General features: G+C 46.3%; 1 protein-coding gene across 1 annotated transcript; it reads left to right on the top strand.

Annotated features, from left to right (window-relative positions):
- The first annotated feature begins 240 nt into the window (after positions 1-240).
- On the top strand, positions 241-20159 carry atp10b (ATPase phospholipid transporting 10B). The gene is made up of 21 exons (XM_027027841.2): positions 241-635; positions 5841-6045; positions 7138-7223; positions 9206-9309; positions 9747-9878; positions 10214-10341; positions 11416-11668; positions 11828-12036; positions 13636-13806; positions 14683-15241; positions 15339-15445; positions 15626-15752; positions 15846-16030; positions 16932-17187; positions 17354-17430; positions 17654-17779; positions 18014-18214; positions 18508-18588; positions 18685-18789; positions 19406-19593; positions 19780-20159. The coding sequence occupies exons 1-21, from the start codon at positions 241-243 to the stop codon at positions 20111-20113; spliced, it is 4029 nt and encodes a 1342-aa protein (XP_026883642.2). The 3' UTR covers positions 20114-20159.
- The last annotated feature ends 2628 nt before the right edge of the window (positions 20160-22787 follow it).

Raw genomic sequence — 22787 nt, 5'->3', positions numbered from 1 at the left:
AGGCAGTCAGGGGAGTTTGACAGGTGTGCTCAAAGAGGCTCTCTTTCTTCCTCTCTCTCTCTTCCTTGCTCTGTCTGTCTGTCACTATCGTTTTTCCCTTGGTTGGTGTGCAGGTGGAGGGGTGGAGATTGTTGGTGCAGGTGAAATAAAGCCCTGAGTTCCAGGGCCGGCGTCAGATGTACACTGGTCATGACGGCGTGGCAGACGCACACAGGTACGCACGGATCCTTCTGAAACGTCATGTCCTGGATCACCCCCATCCCCACCGCCCGTTGCCATGGCGCTGATGAACCCACGAGGACAGTGGTGTCCAACCTGCCCTACGAGGACCAGAGGCCCAGAAACCAGCCCAACCGCCGCTACGCAGGGAACGCTGTCAAGACCAACAAGTACACCCTGTGGTCTTTCCTTCCCATAAACCTTTGCGAACAGTTCCGCCGTCTGGCCAACATCTACTTTGTGGGCATAGCCGCCCTCAACTTCATCCCGGAGGTGAACGCCTTCCAGCCTCAAGTAGCTCTGATTCCCATTTGCGTCATCCTGACCCTCACCGCCATCAAGGATGCCTGGGAAGATTTCAGACGCTACCAGAGTGACCGGGAGCTCAACGGCACGCCCTGCCTGGTCTACAGCAGGTAAGCAGCACTGCCCCCTGCAGGCCAGCACGGCTGGTTGTGACCACTGGTGGTTTTCATCTCCGTCTGCAGCGATGTTGGTTTACTGTAGGAGAGGTTCCGAGGTGCACGGCACACTCTCTGTTTGCTTTCCGAGGGCAATTTGAATCAGTGGGTCTTCACTGCAAGGGGCACTTCGTTGCCAAATTTACACAGGCTATTAATAACCTGTATGTGTAGTGGTTCTTGAAACCACTTAATATATCTTAATGCCTCTCTGTCTCTCATTCTCCTCCCCTACATTCACCCTGTGTGGGTACGTGTGTGTGTGTGCGTGCGTGTGTGTGTGTGTGTGTGTGTGTGTGTGTGTGTGTATGTGTGTGTGTGTTTGTGTGCGTGTGTGTGTGTGAGTGTGTGTGTGCATGTGTGTGTCAGTCACTTTGTGTGTTTCAAAACCCCATGGGAATTTTTGACCTAGAAATCAAATTTGTGTGGGAGATTTGTCCTCTTTTGAAGAGCTGCACAACAACGTCTTGCAGCTGCTGTGAGCATTTTGGTAAAACCCTGATCAGAGGCTAAGCAGAGAGAACCGCGCTTAGATCTATTTTAGAACGACTGAATAGATGCTGAAAAAATGAACAATTCAACACAGAATAAATAGAGAGAGAGAGAGAAAAGTTTGTCAGGTATATCCTGTGATGTTTTTACTTTGAAATATCCTGGCTGCCTGGCATCCATGTCATGTATCTGGAGTGTGAGTGCGGGGACACCAGCTGGGACACAGGACAGAGCCAGACACTGCTGTCCTGGTCTGACATGATGCCCAGGGAGGACTTTAAAAACGTTCACACATTTGTCAAGAGAAATGTTTATTTATTACCACTCAGTTATACAGATCAATAAATGAACCCCCAGTGATGAGAGAGAAACAAGGCTTGACTGGATTTGAACTGATGGCCTCTATTGGAACATAGAGACTCACGCCATGTTTGAGACTTTAGTACAGGTACAATACACGTACAAATACTTTAGTACAGGTACAATATATGTACAAATAATTTTGTACATGTACAATATACAAATATTATTATTATTATTATTATTAGTTGCATTTATATAGCACCTCTCTCAAACTCAAGGACGCTTTACAAATATCACTTTTCTTTTCTTTTTTTTTGTGATCCCAAATTGTTTCAGGTTCAGTGCAGTTTTCATTTTTGCAAACTAACACCAAACAGGTTTATGAGGACTTTTAAAAAAGTTCACACATTTGTAGAAGAAATGGTTGTTGTTGTTGTTGTTGTTGTTGTTGTTGTTGTTGTTGTTGTTTTGAAGATCACATATGCATGCGCTTCTCCTCTCTGACCGTGGGCCCTGTAACAGCTGCAGTGGCCACTGCATTCATTTCACAGCCATCCGACGAGTTTTCTAGAAAACATTATCAATAATACTTTTTTACTAATTTGATATTGAAGCCAAATGTTTATTTCTGTTTAATGCATCTGTCTCCATAATTCAGTACACTGTTCACGCATTGAATCAGAGGTGAAAGCAAAACAAGCCTCTGCTCTGGCAGCTAAGCTGGATATGTTTCACAAGACACATGGCTCATTACACGCCAGCATCATGCCGCAGGAGATGGAGCCTCGTCCACACACCATTCCAAACACACTCCACACACACTCCACACACCACTCCCCGTCCCTTCTGCTCACTACAGTTCAGCACTGATATCGAACCATACACATTTCACCATGTCCTACTTCCAGCTGAGAGACTCCCACTGCCAGCCTCGGCCTCCTCCCCTCCACTCCCCTCCACTCTCCTCTCCTCACTTCACCCCATCTCACCTCACCTCTCCTCCCCTCTCCTCTCCATTCTGTGCTGTAGGTTCGTCCTGCTATTAGTGTGCCTATTTTGGCTCATGTTACAACAAGCAAAATCCAGAATTAGAGTGCACAGGGTCCCTGGTCCTGGATGCCTCTGAGAGACACAGGGTCCCTGGTCCTGGATGTCTCTGAGAGACACAGGGTCCCTGGTCCTGGATGCCTCTGAGAGACACAGGGTCCCTGGTCCTGGATGCCTCTGAGAGACACAGGGTCCCTGGTCCTGGATGCCTCTGAGAGACACAGGGTCCCTGGTCCTGGATGCCTCTGAGAGACACAGGGTCCCTGGTCCTGGATGCCTCTGAGAGACACAGGGTCCCTGGTCCTGGATGTCTCTGAGAGACACAGGGTCCCTGGTCCTGGATGCCTCTGAGAGACACAGGGTCCCTGGTCCTGGATGTCTCTGAGAAACACAGGGTCCCTGGTCCTGGATGCCTCTGAGAGACACAGGGTCCCTGGTCCTGGATGTCTCTGAGAAACACAGGGTCCCCAGGTCTGGCCCTGTGATAGAATACATGACAGCAAGCTTTCTTGTGGTCGCACCATATTACATCACGGATATTACACACTGTAATTATATAGATTGAAATTTAGTCACACTATCTTCCAGCTTCCTTTCCCTGGCAGTCTCCCTCCCTTCTTCCTCGATGTCCTCTACAGTAGGCTCTCGCAAAGATCAGTGTGATGATGATGATGATGATGATGATGATGATGATGAAGGCTGAGCATTGTGCGCTTGTCACTCTGGCTGCAGCTCCACCCTGTTCTTTTGTTAATAATATATATTTCACTCAAATATTCAGCATAGCTGTTATCTGTTAACCCTGCTGGAATGCAGTGACACACGGCAGGAGCCATGCTCTGTGCATGTGTGCTACGTTACACGACAGGCAGACGTGTGAATTCTCAGTGAATTCTGACACCCTTGATTATGCTGTGCTACACTAGTCTACATTTCAATGCAGTTCAGATAGTTTAACATAATCTAACAGGATTATAACAGGATAGAATTACATATTTTTTTATTCCATTTGCACAAGCAAAAAACTTAATCAGGTCACTGGCTAAGTTTAGTTAAGTGGTGTGTGTGTGCTCACATACACAACCACAACTGCAGTAAGAATTCCTTCTAAAATTAGATGAGTGTTTGCACTTTGTGATAAGATAGTCGTGTATTTCTGGCAGTTGTCTATCTGAGTTTGTGCCTAAGTGTGGCCCGTGAGTCCCTGATCCTGGATGTCTCTAAGAGACACAGGGTCCCTGATCCTGGATGTCTCTAAGAGACACAGGGTCCCTGGTCCTGGATGTCTCTAAGAGACACAGGGTCCCTGGTCCTGGCTCAGTGGTGAGGAGGCGAGAGAGATTTGCGTAGATGTGGAGTGCACAAACGACCAGACATGGACACTGTGTCTCTCATCCAGGACCAGGGACACTGTGTCTCTCAGAGACATCCAGGATCAGGGACTCAGGGGCCACACTTAGGCACAAACTCAGATAGGTGACTGCCAGAAATACATGACTAGCTTATCACAAAGTGCAAACACTCATCTGATTTTGGAAGGAACTATTATCACAGGTGTGGTTGTGTAGCCACACACACACACAGTTAGAACACTGATACTAAAATATAGACTGTCAATTCTTTCCAACAGTTGACTGCTATCTGTGTGCTGAACTGAGGTGTGTAGGCTCTGATAGTGGCACAACATCGTGGTGTTATTAATGCGCGGTGCCAGTGTGGTCCAGGCAGGGGTTGCTTTGTGGTCAGCAGTCATTTTTAATTATTGTTATCGTTATGTTTACTTTTCCACCAACACCAGGCTAAGTGACATTTAATTGAACTAATTAAATTTGGTTAAGGGACCCATGCAAATAAATAACCTTAAGGAAATTAATTATTATGGTAATTAAATTCAACATTTCTCCTAATAGTTGACTTTGATTTTTTTATTGGATGCAGTACACCTGCCACTTTTCCTCTCTTACATGGGGAATGTCCGTGCAGGTTTTAGGAGCCACATTCAAGTGTTCATCACTTCTGATGGCCTGATAGATGATTGAAACCAAAACACATCCAGGTGTTCATTCATGTCAACTCTGAAAATACCACAAATACTGGCTCTGAAAACCAGTCGCTGCTGGTTCTGTCACAAAAGCCTTCAAATCCTGTTAAGAAACACGAAAAAAAACAAAAAAACTACAGATGAACTGTAATGTCAGCGCTCCCAAAACACACCCAGCAGTTCAGTAGGGTCTGGGGTCACAGTGGCCAGCCTTGTCAAATACAGATGTTTTTTTCTAAAAAAAAGCAACTTGGTCTGAAATTCACACAAATCAGCTCATTTGAAAATGAGTATTTTAGTCATTTGTGTTTTGCCAGCCATTTCATCACCTGACATAAACTGTCTACACTGTCTATTCAAAAATTGAAATAGCTGAAAACAGAGAACTGCATGTGCTATGGTTTGAGTGACCAATCAAAAAAATGTCAATCTTTCATACTACAAGACATGATTCTGTTTAGATCTGGCTAAGCTTAAGTAGACTGGAGTAACCTAAAAACAAATTCCTACCATGACGGTAATTGTCCAGTTAAGTTCATGAGTCAGGTTGTGTCGAGAACTGGTCTGTGTTTTTAAATAGTTCCTCTAATAGGTCAGCATGGAGACTTTTTTTTACATAGCCTGCGGGTTGGCTTGTGAGAGGAGTCATAATGTACACTGACAGGTCTGCTAAGTATAACACAGCCATTTTCCTAGCAGGTCTTTGTCTTATAGGAGTGGCTTGCATGATGAGGCACAGCGGTGTCAAGCAGAAGAATGTTCCCCGTCCCGTCCTGCATGTTGGGCCACGTGACCGATGCTTTCCCCGTTTCTCCTCAGCCTCTGCCTGCCACTCACCGTGCGTGGTCCTTGTAGTTGAAGGTCAACTCTCCTGGGCTCTGCGCTCATGTCCTGGCATGTAGCAGCTCAGATCTGGATCACTAATTGTGCTGAGTTTGACACCAGAAAACAGCAGTCCTTTTATACTAGGAGTTCCACGATTGGCTCCAAATGTGTTATGCAATAAAGATTCATCAGCATAAACTGCACGTGTAAACAACTCAAGATAATTAAGTAAATCAAAGATTTTTCTTCTCATTAGTGCAGAAAGCAGAATGAAATCACACAGTATTAGACCAAAGGCGAAATGTGGTTCAGTCAAAGGCTCCTAATGATCATTTGTCCTACGCAGACTTTCCGAGTGCTTCCAAACGGCAGAGCTCCAGGACGCGCCAGGCCAGGTTGGTGCAGTGCGGGACTCCAGTTGGCTCGCTGAGTGCCTGTCTGTCTCACCCCAGGAGCCAGCATGGATTTGTGGAGCGGAGATGGAAGGATATCCAGGTGGGGGATTTTGTGCAAGTGCTGGCCAATGACATCATCCCTGCCGACATCCTGCTCCTGCACGCGTCCGACCCTAACGGAGTGTGCCACATGGAGACAGCCAATCTGGACGGCGAGACCAACCTCAAGCAGAGGAGGGTTGTGTCCAGCTTCTGTGCCGTGGTGAGTGTTAGACCCCCACAGGGACGCCAGCTCCTTTTAGTCTTTTCAGCAGAGGAGGTCCATAGAAGGATTTGGTCCAAACCAGTCACATAGTTAATTTTACTCTAATGTACTTTTATTTCTATAGCTAATGCTGAGTTCACATTTTAGGCTGAAATGGCTTAATGAAATGGAACATGACATATTTCCAACAGAATAGATTTGTAAAATATCTGGTTTAATTACTTTAAAGTAATTGTGTTTTTAATCTTCGGTATTCATACGTATGTTTAGCCTAATTGTAGCATTGAAGTAGGATTAACATTAAAACATGACTCATGTCAGATATTGAGATTTATAACATTGTGCAATGTTTTACTACTGTTAGTGTAACCAGTGGTTGGCATTGCTCACTAAAACAACTTAGAACATTTGGACTATATATTTTTACTTTGGATGTTTAATGTTTGCTTATATCCTGGTTATGTCCCAGTGTCTAGCCGTTAGCAATGAGAATGCCATGTTTATAGGATTCAGGACAGTTTCTTGTCCATGGCATGAGAAGGCAGAGTTGCTCTGTGAGATGCTGGCATATCGCTGCCTGTTAATGCCAACACACACATGGCCCCTGGACAGACCAGGACCTGAGGAGCAGCGTAACTGTGACACACTGCTGCTGGTTTACATACCATGCATACAGCCCATATCAATAACACACCAAACACTGCCTGTGAAGTTACTGGCCTTTGAACATACAAGTGTTACTGGTTAGGTGACATGGCTTTGAGAGAAATCGGTACCGTCATGCTCTCTCTCTCTCTCTCTCTCTCTCTCTCTCTCTCTCTCTCTCTCTCTCTCTCTCTCTCTCTCTCTCTTTCTCTCTCTCTCTCTGCTTGAATCTCTTTCTCTCTCTCTCTCTCTTTCTCTCTCTCTCTCTGCTTGAATCTCTTTCTCTCTCTCTCTCTCTCTCTGCTTGAATCTCTTTCTCTCGTATTGTTTTATGCTGCAAGATATTACAGAGTGATCTGAAAGTCTCCTGGTCTGTAGTCAAATATCTGAATCTTAATATAAAACTATGTATGTGAAACCAAATGTGATGATTGTGTTTTCCAGAAATCTCCATTTGATCCTCTGAGCTTCAATGCCACTGTCATTTGTGAGAAGCCCAACAACAACCTCAACCATTTTAAAGGATTTTTGTGAGTATCCCAGAACCCTCTCTGCTCAATTTCACGCATGATCAACTACATTGACCTTCTACTTCCTCTCTCAATTTGCCTGATCCATACCAATGAACGAGAAATGACCAGTCTGTGTTTTCCCAACTACACCTCTCTGTTCCCTGACAAAGGAACATGTTACCAGTGCTTAAAATCCTGGCGCACAAGCCACTAGAACACGTCCAGGGAGGTTCAGAGATGTCCAGGAACTCCAGGGTGTGAAAGAGGCTAGGACAAAAGATTTAGCTCCACTGTGTGTGAACTATCTGAGATACACTCTGACTCTGAGATACCAGCTGACTCTGACTCTGAGATACCCCCTGACTCTGACTCTGAGATACACCCTCACTCTGACTCTGAGATACACCCTCACTCTGATTCTGAGATACACCCTGACTCTGAGATACACTCTGACTCTGACCTTTGTGCTTTCTTTATGCTGGAGGTGAATAACTGACAATAACAATAACCATGAGGACCAGCACAAAAGGAACCGACAAGAAATTTGATCAATTTAAATCAAAATAAAATAATCACAAAATAATCAACTAACAACTTACATATTTATCACTATGACAGTTTATGTGTTCTCTTGGGAATCCTACCCAAAGTTTTGGTGACACTAACACTATCCTTGCTGTACCAGGTGAGCTTACAAGAGCTCAGAACAGAACAAACCTAACACAAATAACACTGAGACATGTTCAACTGCAAATACTGAACACAATGCTGAGACCTTCAATGACCTTAAAGGATCCATGATGAACAGTGTAAATGGCATGTTAAAATGCAAAATATGAAAATGAATAAAGAGAGAAATCCAGTATTGGGAATGTGAAGGTAGTGAGAGTTACAGTGCAGCGGCTGGGGGACGGATGTCTGTGAGGGAGGTGGGATGAGAAACGTTTCCTTTAGGCAGCTGGTACTGGACCGCACGCTGGTACTGGACCACATGCTCCTGTACTGGACCGCACGCTCCTGTACTGGACTGCACACTGGTACTGGACCACATGCTCCTGTACTGGACTGCATGCTGGTACTGGACCACATGCTCCTGTACTGGACCGCATGCTCCTGTACTGGACCGCACCCTGGTATTGGACCGCACGTTCCTGCACTGGACCGCACGCTCCTGTACTGGACCGCACGCTCCTGTATTGGACCGCACGCTAGTACTGGACCGCACGCTCCTGTACTAGACCGCACACTGGTACTGGACCGCACGCTCCTGTACTGGACTGCACGCTCTGGTTCCGTTTGCCAGATGGCAGCATAGTGAAGAGGGCTTGGCTGGGGTGTGTTGCTTCCATGATGATACCGGGTGCCTTCCTCTCACAGTGCTTCTTACGGATGTCAGAAGTGAAACTGTGACCCGGTGATGCACTAGACCTGTTTCATCACACTCTGGGATCCGAGTCCCTGCAGGGGTGTTCGGTCTCCAAGGAATGCATGGTAGTGGTCTGCCAGGCACCTGGAGTTTTAGCTCTGGTGGCGTTTGTGGTGCTGTCACCTTTCTTAGAGATATTCTGGTCTGCTCGTGGCTTAAATGTTTCTAACTTTAGCTGTTGCTAAGAAGTGGGTTGTGAGCACATATTGGACCCCATCACAGTGTACACAGCAGGACTTCCACAGGTCTGCTCGGTAAAAGGGTCAGCGCTTTAACACGGCATGCCCCAGTCAGCTGCAACACCGGGGTCTATTTATAGGAGTGTACACACCCCCCCCCTCCCCTCCCTCCTGAAACACAAAGAATCCTCCTGGTGCTACAATGGTGTCAGGATGTGAAGTTTATGTTTCCTAAAAAAATGATAGAAGCTGAGTGAAAGAAACCATAAAGAAAGTGCATACAGAGTGAGAGAGACCTGCAAACCTAAGTGCACTGGCATGGTACCAGAAGTGCTCTGATACTGAGCTGTGTGTGTGTGTGTGTGCGTGTCTGTGTGTGTGTGCTATTATAACAGGGAGAAAGACCAAATAAAGATTGGTTTTGGCATTGAGAGCCTGCTGTTGCGTGGCTGCACTGTCAGGAACACGGCGGCGGCCTCAGGAATAGTCGTGTATGCAGGTACGGCTATTTCAGTGCACGGAGCGCCTCACTACCTCACTTCCTCCTCTGCTTCCTGGATACTTTCACTGGTATTAGAAATAGGGAAGGACAGGATATATACTTAGAATAACTACACACACTCCCTTAAGAAGGAAACAGATCACTCACTCTCTCAGTGACAATGCAAAAAGCTTGTCATACTCAACCAATGAAAATCAACTTCTTTATTAAAGTATTGCACATGTATTCATGTATTTTATATACACATGTACACTACTGCAACTAAAAATTATTTCTAATAAGATTTCAGCAACTGTCCCATTATATAACAAACTGTAAGATTAGGTGCATTATAGTGTGTTGTGTGTGTGTGTGTGTGTGTGTGTGTGTGTGTGTGTGGTCTTTGCCAGTTTTCTATTTTTTCTTTCTTTTCAATGACAACTTTTTGATTGCAGGTCATGATACAAAGTCCATGCTGAACAACAACAGGCCGCGATACAAACGCAGCAGAGTGGAGAGCAAGATGAACAAGGAAGTGTTGTGCTGTGTGTTTCTTCTCTTCTGCATGTGCCTCATCGGAGCCGTGGGTGAGTGAGGGGGGGGGGGGTGTCCTGCTGACACACACGCAGAGGGTGTGGCTGACCTTTATATAAAGAAACATGGGATCAAGATGCCAGTGAATGTATTACTGCATGAAAAATGGTCCCACGGCTGAGGAAGTGTTTTTATGACCTTGCAGAAAAGGTTATTAAGTCTTGTACTGTAAGGTCTGACTCAGAGAAGACAAGATATATACTTAGAATAACTACACACACTCCCTTAAGAAGGAAACAGATCACTCACTCACTCACTCTCATTCTCTCTCTCTCTCTCTCTCTCTCTCTCTCTCTCTCTCTCTCTCTCTCTCTCTCTCTTTTTTCAGGTCATGTTATTTGGTTGAAGACTTTCTCCAGTGTCCCAATCTACTTTATCCCAGACAGTGATGGGAATGAAACTCCTTCCGTGGTGGCAGGAGTCTACAGGTTCCTGACCATGATAATACTACTGCAGGTACAGGTCATGTTAGGTGTACCTGTAACACAGCGCTGTCAGTTCAGGTGTTGAGCCTCACTCAGGATCTGTAGGGGTAATTTGACCCACATAACATAAATCACAAAAAAGTCCTTTTTGAAGAGGTCGGTCTTCAGGTTACTTTTGCGGACAGTGAGGAGCTTCACTGTAAAGACCAGCAGTGCAGTTCCATTCCAGCACCTGGGAGCTGGTGCAGAAAGGCGTTCTGAGGCATGAAGGGTAGAAGGGAGTGGCCAAATGGTACTTAAAGCATGAAGGCAGAGACACTGCAGTGTGAAACCAGTGTTTTCAGGCAGGACAGGGGTCGTCCATTTTGGGGTTTTAAATCTGATGCAGGCAACTACAGGAGTGCAGACGTGGAATGATGTGTGAGAACGTGTGGACTGAATGCAAGTTGTGCTAATGCATCATGGGGCCTAGTGACATGTACAAGGAGACCTGCCAAGAATGAGTTGCAGTGGTCCAGTCATGATATGACAAGGGACCGGACAAGCAATTGCGCGTCCTCACCCAGGTTCTGTGTATTCTCGGATGGCAAGATCAGGAAATTCTTAAAAGAGATTACTAGCTCATGGTGTGGGCAGGCACACCCGTAAAAAGAACAGCTCAGTCTTTCCAGGTTCAGCGTTGACGGACTGCCATCTATGACGAGATGTCATCCAGGCATGCTGAGATCCCGCTCCAGATCCCGCTCGAGACGTTAGTATCTGAGGGAGGGAAGGAGAGGACGAGTTGAGTGTCATCAGTGTGCCAGTGGCAGAAGATGCCATGTGAGGATATTACCTCTCTTAGACAGTGGGCAAGAAAATGGACAGAAAAAAGAAAAAATGGAGAAAGAAGCAGAGCCAAGCAGTAAGCCTTGTGGGACACCTGTAAAGAATCTGCCAGGGAAAAATGTGGATCCTGATATGAATACCCCTCTAGGTACGATGCCGACAGTGACAAGACTAGTGAGCATGGACAAAAGAACTGCAGACATGTCCTCATGTTTAAGGCGATCAGCTGTCAGGACTGCGTTTCCGCATTCTCACATGTCCCCTGCATCCTGTCCAGGTGATTATCCCCATTTCGCTCTACTTGTCCATCGAGCTGGTGAAGATGGGCCAGGTGTTTTTCATCACCCAGGACATAGACCTGTACGACAAGGAGAAGGACATGCGCATGCAGTGTCGTGCCCTCAACATCACCGAGGACCTGGGCCAGATCCAGTACGTCTTCTCGGACAAGACAGGAACATTGACCGAGAACAAGATGGTGTTTCGCCGCTGCACGATAATGGGCACGGAGTACCCGCACACGGAGAATGGTGAGTCCGGGAAGTGGGTCGGACAGCTCTGGTCCCATCAGGACACCACAGTGGGGAGAGATAATATTCTCCCGTGCCTCCCACTTCGGTGTGGCATGCATATCACTGTGTACCATGCTCGCTGGCTCCAATAACAGCACTCTCCCCCGGGCTTCACAGCTGTGCGGCTGGCCATCCTAGCTGGAGACGCAGACGTGGAGGAGCATGTACTTTACCAGCAGAACACACGGCCACCACTGTTCTCTCTGGAGGAGGCCCACGACCTGGAAGTGGGGGGCCATGTGCGCTCCAGCGCCCTGCCCATGGACAGACACCGCCACAGGGACTCCACAGCAGGAATCCCCAGTCTCGCCTTCAGCAGCCCCCTGGTGAGATGCTATAGCCCTTGTGCTGGGGTTGCATCACAGCACTGATCTGGCAACAGTCTGTTTCCTTGCTTATCCAATTTATGGCTGCATGAGATGGGCAAGATTGCATATTGCAATTATTTATATATTGTATGCACCATATGGACCAAATGCACTCTATGCACCATATGTACTGTATGCACTAAATGCACCATATGCACCACATGCACCATACGTACCGTATGCACCATAAGCACCATATGCACCATATGCACCGTATGCACCATATTAATGTATGCAGCAAATGCACCATATGCACCATAAGTACCGTATGCACCATATGCACTGTATACACCATATGCAACGTATGCACCATATGCACCGTTACACCATATGCACCATATGCACAGTATGCACCATATGTACTGTATGCAGCAAATGCCCCGTATGCACCATATGCACCAAATGTACCATATGCACCATATGTACTGCATGCACTGTATGCACCATATACACTGTGTGCACTGTATGCACTGTATGCACTATATTCATATGGTGTAGATATCCTGGCAAATGCCCAGAGGAGAGAGGGGCACTGTCATCCATACATCAAGCATGATGAGAGATGGGGTAGTTGTAAAGGGAGCAAGACTGTCCTGACGTAAATTACTTCAACACTTCAACATTCACTAAAAGATTATTTCCGCTGTGTTGTCACTCTTATTGCCTAGGATGATATAGCATGCTCTGTCTAATACTTGCATGCTTATTTCAATACTTCCGGTTTAGCTTTTCTGTTTCTTTTTTGTAAATATTCTTATTTATTTATTTGTTTGTTTGTTAAACATGTCTAGTAGCATTAACAGCTAATCTCTATCATCGTATCGTATTGTATCGTATCTCAAAATGTATCCAGATCACAAGATTAATGCATGTTTGGTATTTTATTTATTGATAAAAAAGTACGTTGTGTTTGTTTTCATTTCAAACAAACACAAAATGTCTCCATGCCCCACTAAATATTTTTAGAATGATGAGTAAAAACAGTAACACTTTGGTGTCTATTTGGTGGTCATATCCTTCCCCAGTGACTCATTTCTGGCTACTAAATCGATAAAGCAATCTTTCTTTCCCCAGATTTAGTGACAGGCCCCAGTAGTGAGGATTTGTAGTAAGTGGCGGTGTTTCCGGACCTCATTGGAAGGTGTGCTGAGATGGGGATTGCGTGGGCTAAGGTAGCATGATGGAGCCTTTTCCCTGCGAGTGCACGGAGGAGACGTGAGCTGGGCCAGAGCACGCTCTCTGGCAGCCGGGCCTGCAGATGGCCAGCCAGCTTGCTGTGAGTGCAGAACGGCGTGGAGCTGGCGTGGAAACCCTCCGTGTCTGCTCGCCGACATACGGGCATGCTGTGGTGCATTAAACATGGCCTACTGCTATCTCACAGCCTGTTTCGCTCCCACAGCTTACCCCATCCCGTCCCTCTGCAACTCTCTGTGTCTCTGTCGTGCAATACCTTCACCCCGGGGGGAGAGAATGACATGGTGTTATCGCGTTTTGGCCATGACTGAACGCCATGACTGAATGCCATGTCTGACCGTTGGCTGTTGTTTGCATGAACAGGAAAGGGAGGTCATCCCAGACCAGAACCTGCTCTGGTCGGTCAAGGAAGTGGAGCGGAGGGGGGTGGCTGGCCACTGGGGTCTCCAGGGTGCCACCCACCTGGAGTTCTTCCTGGCCTTGGCCATCTGCAACACGGTGGTGGTTTCAACGGAAACAGCCCAGAGACAGAGGGTAAGAGCATGAAGTCAAGCTGACCTCACTTCTACAGTGATGGGTGGAGTTATGCTGCCACTCCGAGGGGGCGGGGCTATGTCCTGGCAAGCTGAGTCATGGTGCAAAAAAACCCAAAACAGCACATTATGCCAAAAATAATAACACAAACAGCAGAAGATGCCAGTGGCCCCTCCCGCACATGAGGCACTTGGGTCTAAATCCCAGACGCTCCATGGCATTCTTAATGTTACTGCTGTGTGTTTAATGAACACCTCAGTAGCACAGGCAATCATCAGGTTATTTAACATTAGTGCAAGAGCTCCGGGAGACCACTGGCTCTACAAAATGAGAACTGTCTCTTCTTAACCCAGTAGCCTCGCCTACATCACCTCCTCGCTGACTCTTAAATGGTACATCCCTAAAAGGAGGTCCATATGAAGTTGAGTTGCTCTCGTAGCTGGTCAAAGCTAATTTCCTAAATTGCTCCTGGGGCCCTGAACCAAAGCACTTTGTGCAGACTGCAAATTCCTTTTGGCCTCAGACCTGTAATGTGAGCCATTCCAAGCGTAATTTGGGCCTCCCCTAATGAATTAAATTAGCAGCAGGGCATGACTGCGTAATCCAGGGTCCATCAGAACTGGAGAGTTACTGTGTCTCACTGTGGGGTGGGAAGAGAACAGATTACCACTGTACACACCCTCATATTTCAGCAACACTAACTTAAACATTTAATAGGTTTTAAAAAAAGGTTTTCAGGTAATTATTAATGGATTCTCATCTTAAATGCACTATGAAAATAAAATATGTTACTTTAAGCAATATCAGTGAAGCCAGACTTAAGAATCATCCCATTCTCTATCAATGTCATTATCTAAATGTGACTTTAACGTTTAGGTCAGAGGACCTCATAACTCCTCGCGCTCCAGGGGTCTGCTCCCGGAGTGTATGGAGGGCCTTTTTGCTCAGTTCCCTTGTCTACGGCAACTCAGTTCCTGCTTAAAGAGTGTCAGCTGCAGGAGGCACTCCCTCTCCGAGGATCCAGTCCAGAGCACCCTCTATGACATTCCCACGTCCTCCAGCTCTGTGGTCAGCGAAGATGAGGTCCAGGGTACTCCCTGCAAGGGCCACACTAGAAGGAGGCAGACATGGACAGCAAGTAGTTTGGCAGGGCCGAAGGAAGTGCACTACGAGGCCCAGAGCCCAGACGAGGCGGCTCTGGTGCATGCAGCCAAAGCTTACGGCTTCACCCTGCTGGAACGCACCCCCTCCCACGTGAGTGTCCGCCTGCCCAGCGGCACCACGCTGACCTACGAGGTGCTGGATGTCTTGACCTTTGACTCGGTGCGCAGCAGGATGTCCATAATTGTGCGTCATCCTCACACCAAAGAGATTATCCTGTACACCAAGGGCGCTGACTCAGGCATCATGGAGAGACTGCAGAACTCCTTTGAAGGTAGAAACTGATTCTCGCAGCTGTCTGATACGGCGAGGGCACAAGGAAGCCACACACAAGCACGTTTTTCACAGCTGACTTGTTTTCATTTACCCAGACAGATCACAGATGAAGAGTGAGAGCAGAGTGATTGCTAATAAGACCCAGAAGCACCTCGACATGTACGCTAACGATGGCTTACGGACCTTGTGTTTTACTAGAAAGGTACAGGAGTTCGTTGTCTCCGTTTTTATTCATGTTATGCTGAGACTTTCAGGATGTTTGAGTGAGACGTTCTTTCTCTCTACCTTTGTTTTTTGTGGCTCATTCTTTCTTCCACCCTCTCTCACCCATTTCTCTCTCTCTCTTTCTCCACCTCTGTCACTCTCTCCTTTATTCTTTAAGGTTGTGAGTGAGAAGAACTATTACGACTGGTTAGTGTTGAGACAGGGAGCCATGGCAGCAATAGACAGGAAGGACGAGCTGGTGAGGAAGACGGCAGCAGACATGGAGACTAACCTAACGTTGCTCGGTAAACCAACCAAAACGCCTAACACCTCGTAAAGTATGAAGTTAGACATGACTGTTTCTGAATGATAGACATGTGAAATACATGTACCTATAGGGGCCACTGGTATAGAGGACCGCCTTCAAGAGAATGTTCCAGAAACTATCCAGGCCCTGAGGGAAGCAGGCATCCAAGTGTGTGTGCTGACCGGAGACAAACTAGAGACAGCTGTCAACATTGCCTACTCCTGCAAACTTCTGGACCAGCAAGACCTGGTGTTTACCTTCAACACGGAAAACACGGTGCAAATCCAACTCTCCTTCCCACAACTCCTCCATGCCTTTGACTGACCCTAGGCTCAGGGTCAGGCCGCTCAAAAATAACGCGTTAGTCAGATAGTGAAATCGCGTTAGGCACGTGCTGCCGGTCGGGGTCCGCAGCTCCAGCGGAGAGTCCTTGGCTGAAGTCGCGAGCGCAGAGCAGGGTCATCTTTAGCTGAAACGGAGCAGGCGCATGTCAGCACTGATCATCGGCGTGTGCTCACTCCCTCCCCTTTGCTAGTCCGACACAGAGATTTGACACACGTGCTGCTTCTCTGTCACGTGAGCCTCTGTCTCCAGGCCTGGCAGTGCCGGGCGTGAGTCTGTTCACGGATGTCGGGGAATTCACTGTAATCCAGTTTTCTCCAGCGCTAAGGAGGGCAGGAGGCAGCGGGCAGTTTAGACATGCCCCGCGACCGCCCAGGCCCTGCCTAGACGACTCCTCTGGCCTCGGGTAGCGAGATGCCACCTTTAGAACCAAAAGACAAACGATGGTTGATTAGTGGCCAATAACTATAAACACACAAAAGATTTTAAAAATATTACCTGAGGTTTCTCAAGAATCCTATTCACATATATTTAAATATATACATTATCATAAAATGTTTAATATTTTATCCAAAATATATTAAATACTATGCCTAATACATGCATTGTAAATTATTTAAAATATGTATTATATAGTAATAAAGTATATTATAGCATTTATTATCTGCATTCTTATCATACTAGAGGTTACAGACGACCATTTTTAATACAGATATGATTCCAAACACTTTTCCAAACTAAGTGTCCTGCTGTCATTATGAGACAACAGCTGTAACGTAAACCTGTCAGTAAACTTGTCGGTAAACCTGTCTGTAAACCTGTCTGTGTCTCTCAGGAGGTTTGCAAGAACATGCTGAGTGGAACCCTGGCACAGCTGCCGCTGTATGATACCCAGGAGGCCAAGGTCAGCGTGGGGCTGGTGATTGACGGACGCACCCTGGGCCTGCTCCTGGACAGTGACCTCCAGGAGGGGTTTGTGCAGCTGTGCACGCACTGCAGAGCCATTCTGTGCTGCAGAACAACACCCCTGCAGAAGAGCAGGGTCGTCACACTCCTACGCAGCAAGCTGGGGGTCATGACCCTTGCCATAGGTAACGCACAAGGGGCATCTGACATTCATCCCCTTTTAGGGTCACAGTGAACCGAGTCGTGTGTGCTCACATACTGACAGTTCTGTGTCGGCATGTGTAGGTGTGGGGGTGTGGAACTGTTAACTTCAGTCTAAATACTGAGAGCGCCTATGTTCTCCATGTCCAGGTGACGGTGCCAATGATGTGAACATGATCCAAGCAGCAGATGTCGGAGTGGGCATTTCTGGGCAGGAAGGGATGCAGGTGTGTGTGTGTATGTGTGTGTGTGTGTGTGTGTGTGTGTTTACAACTTTTCGCTGTATGGGATTTCTAATGATGCATTAACCAGATCAAATGACTCACAATGTATAGAACAATTCATTCATCCATTGTGGAATGATATGAAATAATATTGCTGTGTGTGTGTGTGTGTGTGTGTGTGTGTGTGTGTGTGTGTGTGTGTGTGTGTGTGTGTGTGTGACATAAGGCCGTTATGGCCAGCGACTTTGCAATATCTCGATTCAAACACCTAAAGAAGCTCCTCCTGGTTCATGGTCACTGGTGTTACAATCGACTGGCAAACATGATCATCTATTTCTTCTACAAGAATGTGGTAACTATCTCAGTAACAGCAATGTGCTTGCAGGACACTATTCATAGTCCATCATTCATATAATATTCACTATTTATGTTATTTGTTATTTATTCAATTTGAATGGTTGCTGCGTTAATGATATGATAGCGATATTGTCAGAACTTGCAGTATGTCCGTGATGGTCACAGTCAGAGTTGCGTAAGCCTCACCTGGTACCCATTCCACCAGTCTGACTCGTTCTTCTCCCACCAGGCCTATGTCAACCTCCTGTTCTGGTACCAGTTCTTCTGTGGTTTCTCCGGCACGGCCATGATCGACTACTGGTTCATGATCTTCTTCAACCTATTTTTCACCTCCGCACCACCCATAATGTTTGGTATTATGGACCGGGAGGTGTCTGCAGCTGTGCTCCTTCAGCTCCCCGAGCTCTACAGGAGGGGTCAGCATGAAGGGGTGAGTGTCTGCGCGGTCATGCCTCCATTACCGCCCCACTCTGGGCTCTGAGCTGCAGGACGTGGATGAAACCTTCCTGTTACCTTAACATGTAGCTAAGTGTAGTTTCCCTGTTGGAACTTTCCAATGGGACTGCACTACGCTGAATAATGTACGCTGGTGCCATTGTTGTCTGCCAAGTATATGATTTGTGGCATGACTTGTTGAGATTGTGTTAACAGAATAATGACGGTGACGGTTTCTGAGGTGTTTGTGCTATGTGACCATTCCTGAGCTGTTTGTTTTGTTTTCAGGGGTACCGACGTTCAACGTTTTGGATTGCGATTGCAGATGCATTTTATCAGAGTCTGGTTTGCTTCTTTGTCCCTTACTGGGTAAGAACATTAAATAAATTCTTTCCCATTCTTCATATTTACATTCTTGCTTTCCCTGATAGTTTGTTCCCTGGTTCTCTCTTGTACGTTTTCCAGACATACAAAGGTTCTGACATTGACATCTTCACTTTGGGAACTCCCATGAACACAGCATCTCTGTTCACCATAATCTTTCATCTGGCTATCGAGATCAAGAGCTGGGTGAGTAGTTCTTGTTTGAAGAAAGATCGACTTTAGTTATAGTAAGTGTGGAATGAAGACACAAATAAGTCCCTTTTTCCTTCACTGAACCTGCCATATTGATTAAGCTGTGCTTCTCAAACTTTTCAGGCTGCCACTGTTTTGAACTTTCACAACTCTCTGGCTCACTTACATCTAATTCTAGGGTGTGAATCTCTGGTCCTGAAGGCCTGGAGTCCTACACAGTGTGGTGATTTTCTCTACTTAAGAACACCTGCGTCAACCCATCAGCTCACTGCCAGGTTTAGCAGGTGTGATGAGTAGGGAAACCACCAAACTGTGCTAGAGTCGGGACAGGAGAGGCAGACCCTTGATCTAATCTGGCTGATGGGTTTAATTAAATGTGATGGAACAGAGATAGTACTGCAACAGGGGCAGTGGAATAGCCTTAACTGAAATGGCATTGTAGCAGAAGAGGAATGTGACTTGGAACCACCAGTAGGGGGTGCTGACTTGGGCTCAAAGCCACTGCTTTACTAGTATTGTCAGCCATGCCAGACATTTCCTATCTGCTGATTTTTGGTAATGAGGCACCAGTGGTCTTGACGATTTCATGTTTGTTTTTGGCTGGTATCAGACGGTGGTACACTGGGTGATTATGGTGGGCAGTGTTGTAGTTTACTTCGTCGTCACGCTGGCGTTCTGTGCCATGTGCGTCAGCTGCAACCCCCCCTCTGACCCCTACTGGACCATGCAGGAGCAAATGTCAGACCCCATGTTCTACCTTGTCTGTATTTTGACCACTGTTGTGGCCCTATTGCCAAGGTAATTTCATACATTATGTTCACTATATTTACTGTGACAGCTGAATCATACGATAATCATGATGATATAAATTTTATATATATATAAACTGAATTCATCTGGATGTTTGTGAACTGGTTTCCTGGTGAAACTGCTTTCCAGCATGTGCATTCCCTGTTTTTCATGGGATCTCTTTTCTTCTTCCAGGTACACACTTCATGCCCTCAGAGGAACACTCGTCCCTTCTGATCACCTCCGGGCAAGGCAGATAGACAACATGCCCCCCCACCACCGGGACCTGTGGCTGCAAGAATGGAAGAAACTCAAGGACTTGTGTGCCTCCTACCCCAGCCTGTCCTCTTCTACTGCCCAACGCTACAGCACAGCCCAGAGCCCCAGCTTGACCCTAGTACAGGACCCCAGTCCCGCACTGGCCCAGAGCCCCAGCCTGACCCCAGTACAGGACCCCAGTCCCTCACTGGTCCAGAGCCTCAACCCCAAACTGGCCCCAAATCAGGGCCTCAACAGTGCTGCTCTGTAGATGTGTGCCAGTGATGGGGGGGTGGGGGGGGGTGGCTTTCTCTGAATTCCGGCTTGAAGTCTCGAGAGACTGAATGTTTAAAAGAACATTGTTGTGCATTAGTGTCAAACAGACACCAAACTGATTCGTATGTTTCCATGCTAACGGGACACCATGTATGGGAGAAGCTGGAAAGGTGCTTGTGGGCAACATTTAAGCAAAGAACCCTTACTGGTGTGTTGATGGTGCCTACTGCTTCTTGTCCAGGCAGATGGGAAATCCGAGGGGAGTCAAAGCACAATGTTTCCCTCTCCTGAACATGCTTCCCCCCATCTCCTCGGTAACGAGCCTCCCAGAACGTAGAAGGCTGACCCAGGGGTGGAGGTTCACTGAGGATTCAGGCTGCGGTTCCCACTGGCTGATCGATACATCTCCCAGTTTCTTAGCAAACCCTCAGAAATGAGCTGCCTCCCCAGGCTGGGAGAGCTGGTGGCACTGGTGTCTCTGGGAGAAACCTACTTCCAGAACACATTTGTATTCAGACGCTTCAAGCTGCTCACAAAATAATTGAGGTTTGCAGACATTACATAATATCCCGATATTTTCAGTTCATGTATCCATGTTTAGAGCACGTTGGGCTTGATGCTGAGAGACAGAAACACGCGCATTGCAGGAAGACTGGAGGACATGTCTGGCTTTGTTATTATGTTTAATAGGCTGTGTGTGTGTGTGTGTGTGTGTGTGTGTGTGTGTGTGTGTGTGTGTGTGTGTGTGTGTGTGTGTGTGTGTGTGTGTGTGTGTGTGTGTATGTGTGCACTTGAATAACCAGATGATGTAAAATCAGGACACACACACAAACATATACATACACATCTGACTACTTAATTGTATCTCTGATGTCTCTCTGGCGTTTCACTCTGGAAGCAGTCAGCAGTGATACTGTTTTCATAGCCAGACCAAAGGAACATCTCACTCTTCCCTCAGACTCTCACGTAAATGTCCACAGAATCTGAAGCTAGCAGTAAAATGGCTCTAGTGCTGATGTGGTTCTGTGAGCTTGTAGCATTTTTATGTAATGATGTCAGTCATTTTTCATGGGCCACTTCTGCCATCTTGTGTTGAATTCTTGAATTGCAAACACATAGACGTAAGGTGGAATTTGAAGAACAAAATGGTTGATGATTTTAATTTCAGAAGTACAGTATGCATTTTTATGTTTTAGTGTTTTATGTTATTTGGGAGTTAACATTAACATTAATTAAATGATTGTTCTCAAAGTTTTTAGATATTTTATTACTAATACATTCCACATAAAGTGTAAATAACCACGCAGCATGTTGTGTAAATATGGTGTCACATATTAGTATAACTATTAAATATAGAATTATTAATTTTCAATTTATATCCATAAAAGACCTTTATTTATCTTAACCAGAGGTGGACATTCCAGGTTCAGAAGGAAAAACTCCCCAGCAGGATTTTGCTCGAGTTTCCTGGATTGTGTTGATTCCCCTAATTCTACCTGCAGGATTGTGCTAATTACAAAATCCAGGAGTCTTGAGTAAAATCCTGGTGAGATGTTTTTTCCTTCTGAACCTGGAATGTCCACCTCTGTTCTTAACTCTGCTCAGTGGAAATTAGTGTGTGCTGGCTGTCTGGATCAGTAGTCTAGTCTAGTCTAGTCTAGGTTCAGCGTTTGAACAGAAATCAGTGAATGAATGTAGCCTTCTGAAACATCTGACAGTCTCCTAAGATTAATGAAAAGACTCTTCAACCAAGGGACCTTATGAAGGAACCACACAAAACAGCTTTGCCACCAGTGGGTTAATATTACAGAGATGATAATATTCTCAGGACTTCTGCTATTACTGTTGACACTGCATACAGCACCTCAGTGACATGACTGAGAACTATCCATAAAAATACTTCAAACATAATACTTCAGCTCTGTCTTTACATTAAAAAAAATCACAGTGAAAACATTTAACAATTAGCCCAACACTGAAGTGGGTATGAAAAGTACAAAACCCAAAGCGCAGCTGTTCACCGAGCAGAAGGTAAGAGGGTTCTTATGCCCTCCCACTCCAGAGGAGGCTGACCCATCAGGGTTGTGTAAGCAGCGCAGGACAAACAGCAAACTAGAGATTTTAGATCCTCAGTACGTATCCAGCCGTACAGAGAACCGACGCTCCCAGTGAGGGGATTTGGAGGATCACCCACACATGACTCAACAAAGACTCACCCAAACACAGCAGGCTTCCTCTCCACCCACTGGACAGCTGTAGCTTTAGTAATTGTGTTTCTCTGAAACTGAGTTTCATGAAAAAATAAATAATATTTCTCCCTTATGTTATTCTGTAAGAAACATCTCGTGGATGTACTCGGACACATCATCAGTGATGTAACCTGGAGTCATCGGATGTTTCAGGTCTCTCAACATCAGACACCCTCACCCAGGGGACCCAGCTTGGGTTGATCAAGCCCCAACTTGCATCCCAGCAGCTACCCATGGATAAGCCTTTTTGAGCCAAAGCCATCTTGTGGCTTTCTCTGCGGCTTCAGTTGCAGATTGTACGGCCCTCTTCTTAGCCATTCCTGAGATGCCCAGTCAACTAAGAGCTCTGCAGATGGAGCAACCTGCAAAGTCTCTACAGCCCACTTCTGTGGGCTCATAGGTAGGTATCTCGTTCTTTCC

The sequence above is a fragment of the Electrophorus electricus genome, chromosome 2 (genome assembly GCF_013358815.1).
Source record: "Electrophorus electricus isolate fEleEle1 chromosome 2, fEleEle1.pri, whole genome shotgun sequence".
Taxonomy (NCBI): Eukaryota; Metazoa; Chordata; class Actinopteri; order Gymnotiformes; family Gymnotidae; genus Electrophorus; species Electrophorus electricus.
Note: the sequence above shows the minus strand (reverse complement) of the source record. Positions and strands in the feature narration are given on the sequence as shown.

What these genes read in the sequence shown, in the direction of transcription:
- atp10b (XM_027027841.2), top strand. Translation starts at nt 241, where the DNA reads ATGTCCTGGATCACCCCCATCCCCACCGCCCGTTGCCATGGCGCTGAT. An exon ending in TGTCCAGCTTCTGTGCCGTG is followed by an intron (nt 6,046 to 7,137) that starts GTGAGTGTTAGA and finishes TGTGTTTTCCAG; the next exon opens with AAATCTCCATTTGATCCTCT. An exon ending in GACTAACCTAACGTTGCTCG is followed by an intron (nt 15,753 to 15,845) that starts GTAAACCAACCA and finishes ATGTACCTATAG; the next exon opens with GGGCCACTGGTATAGAGGAC.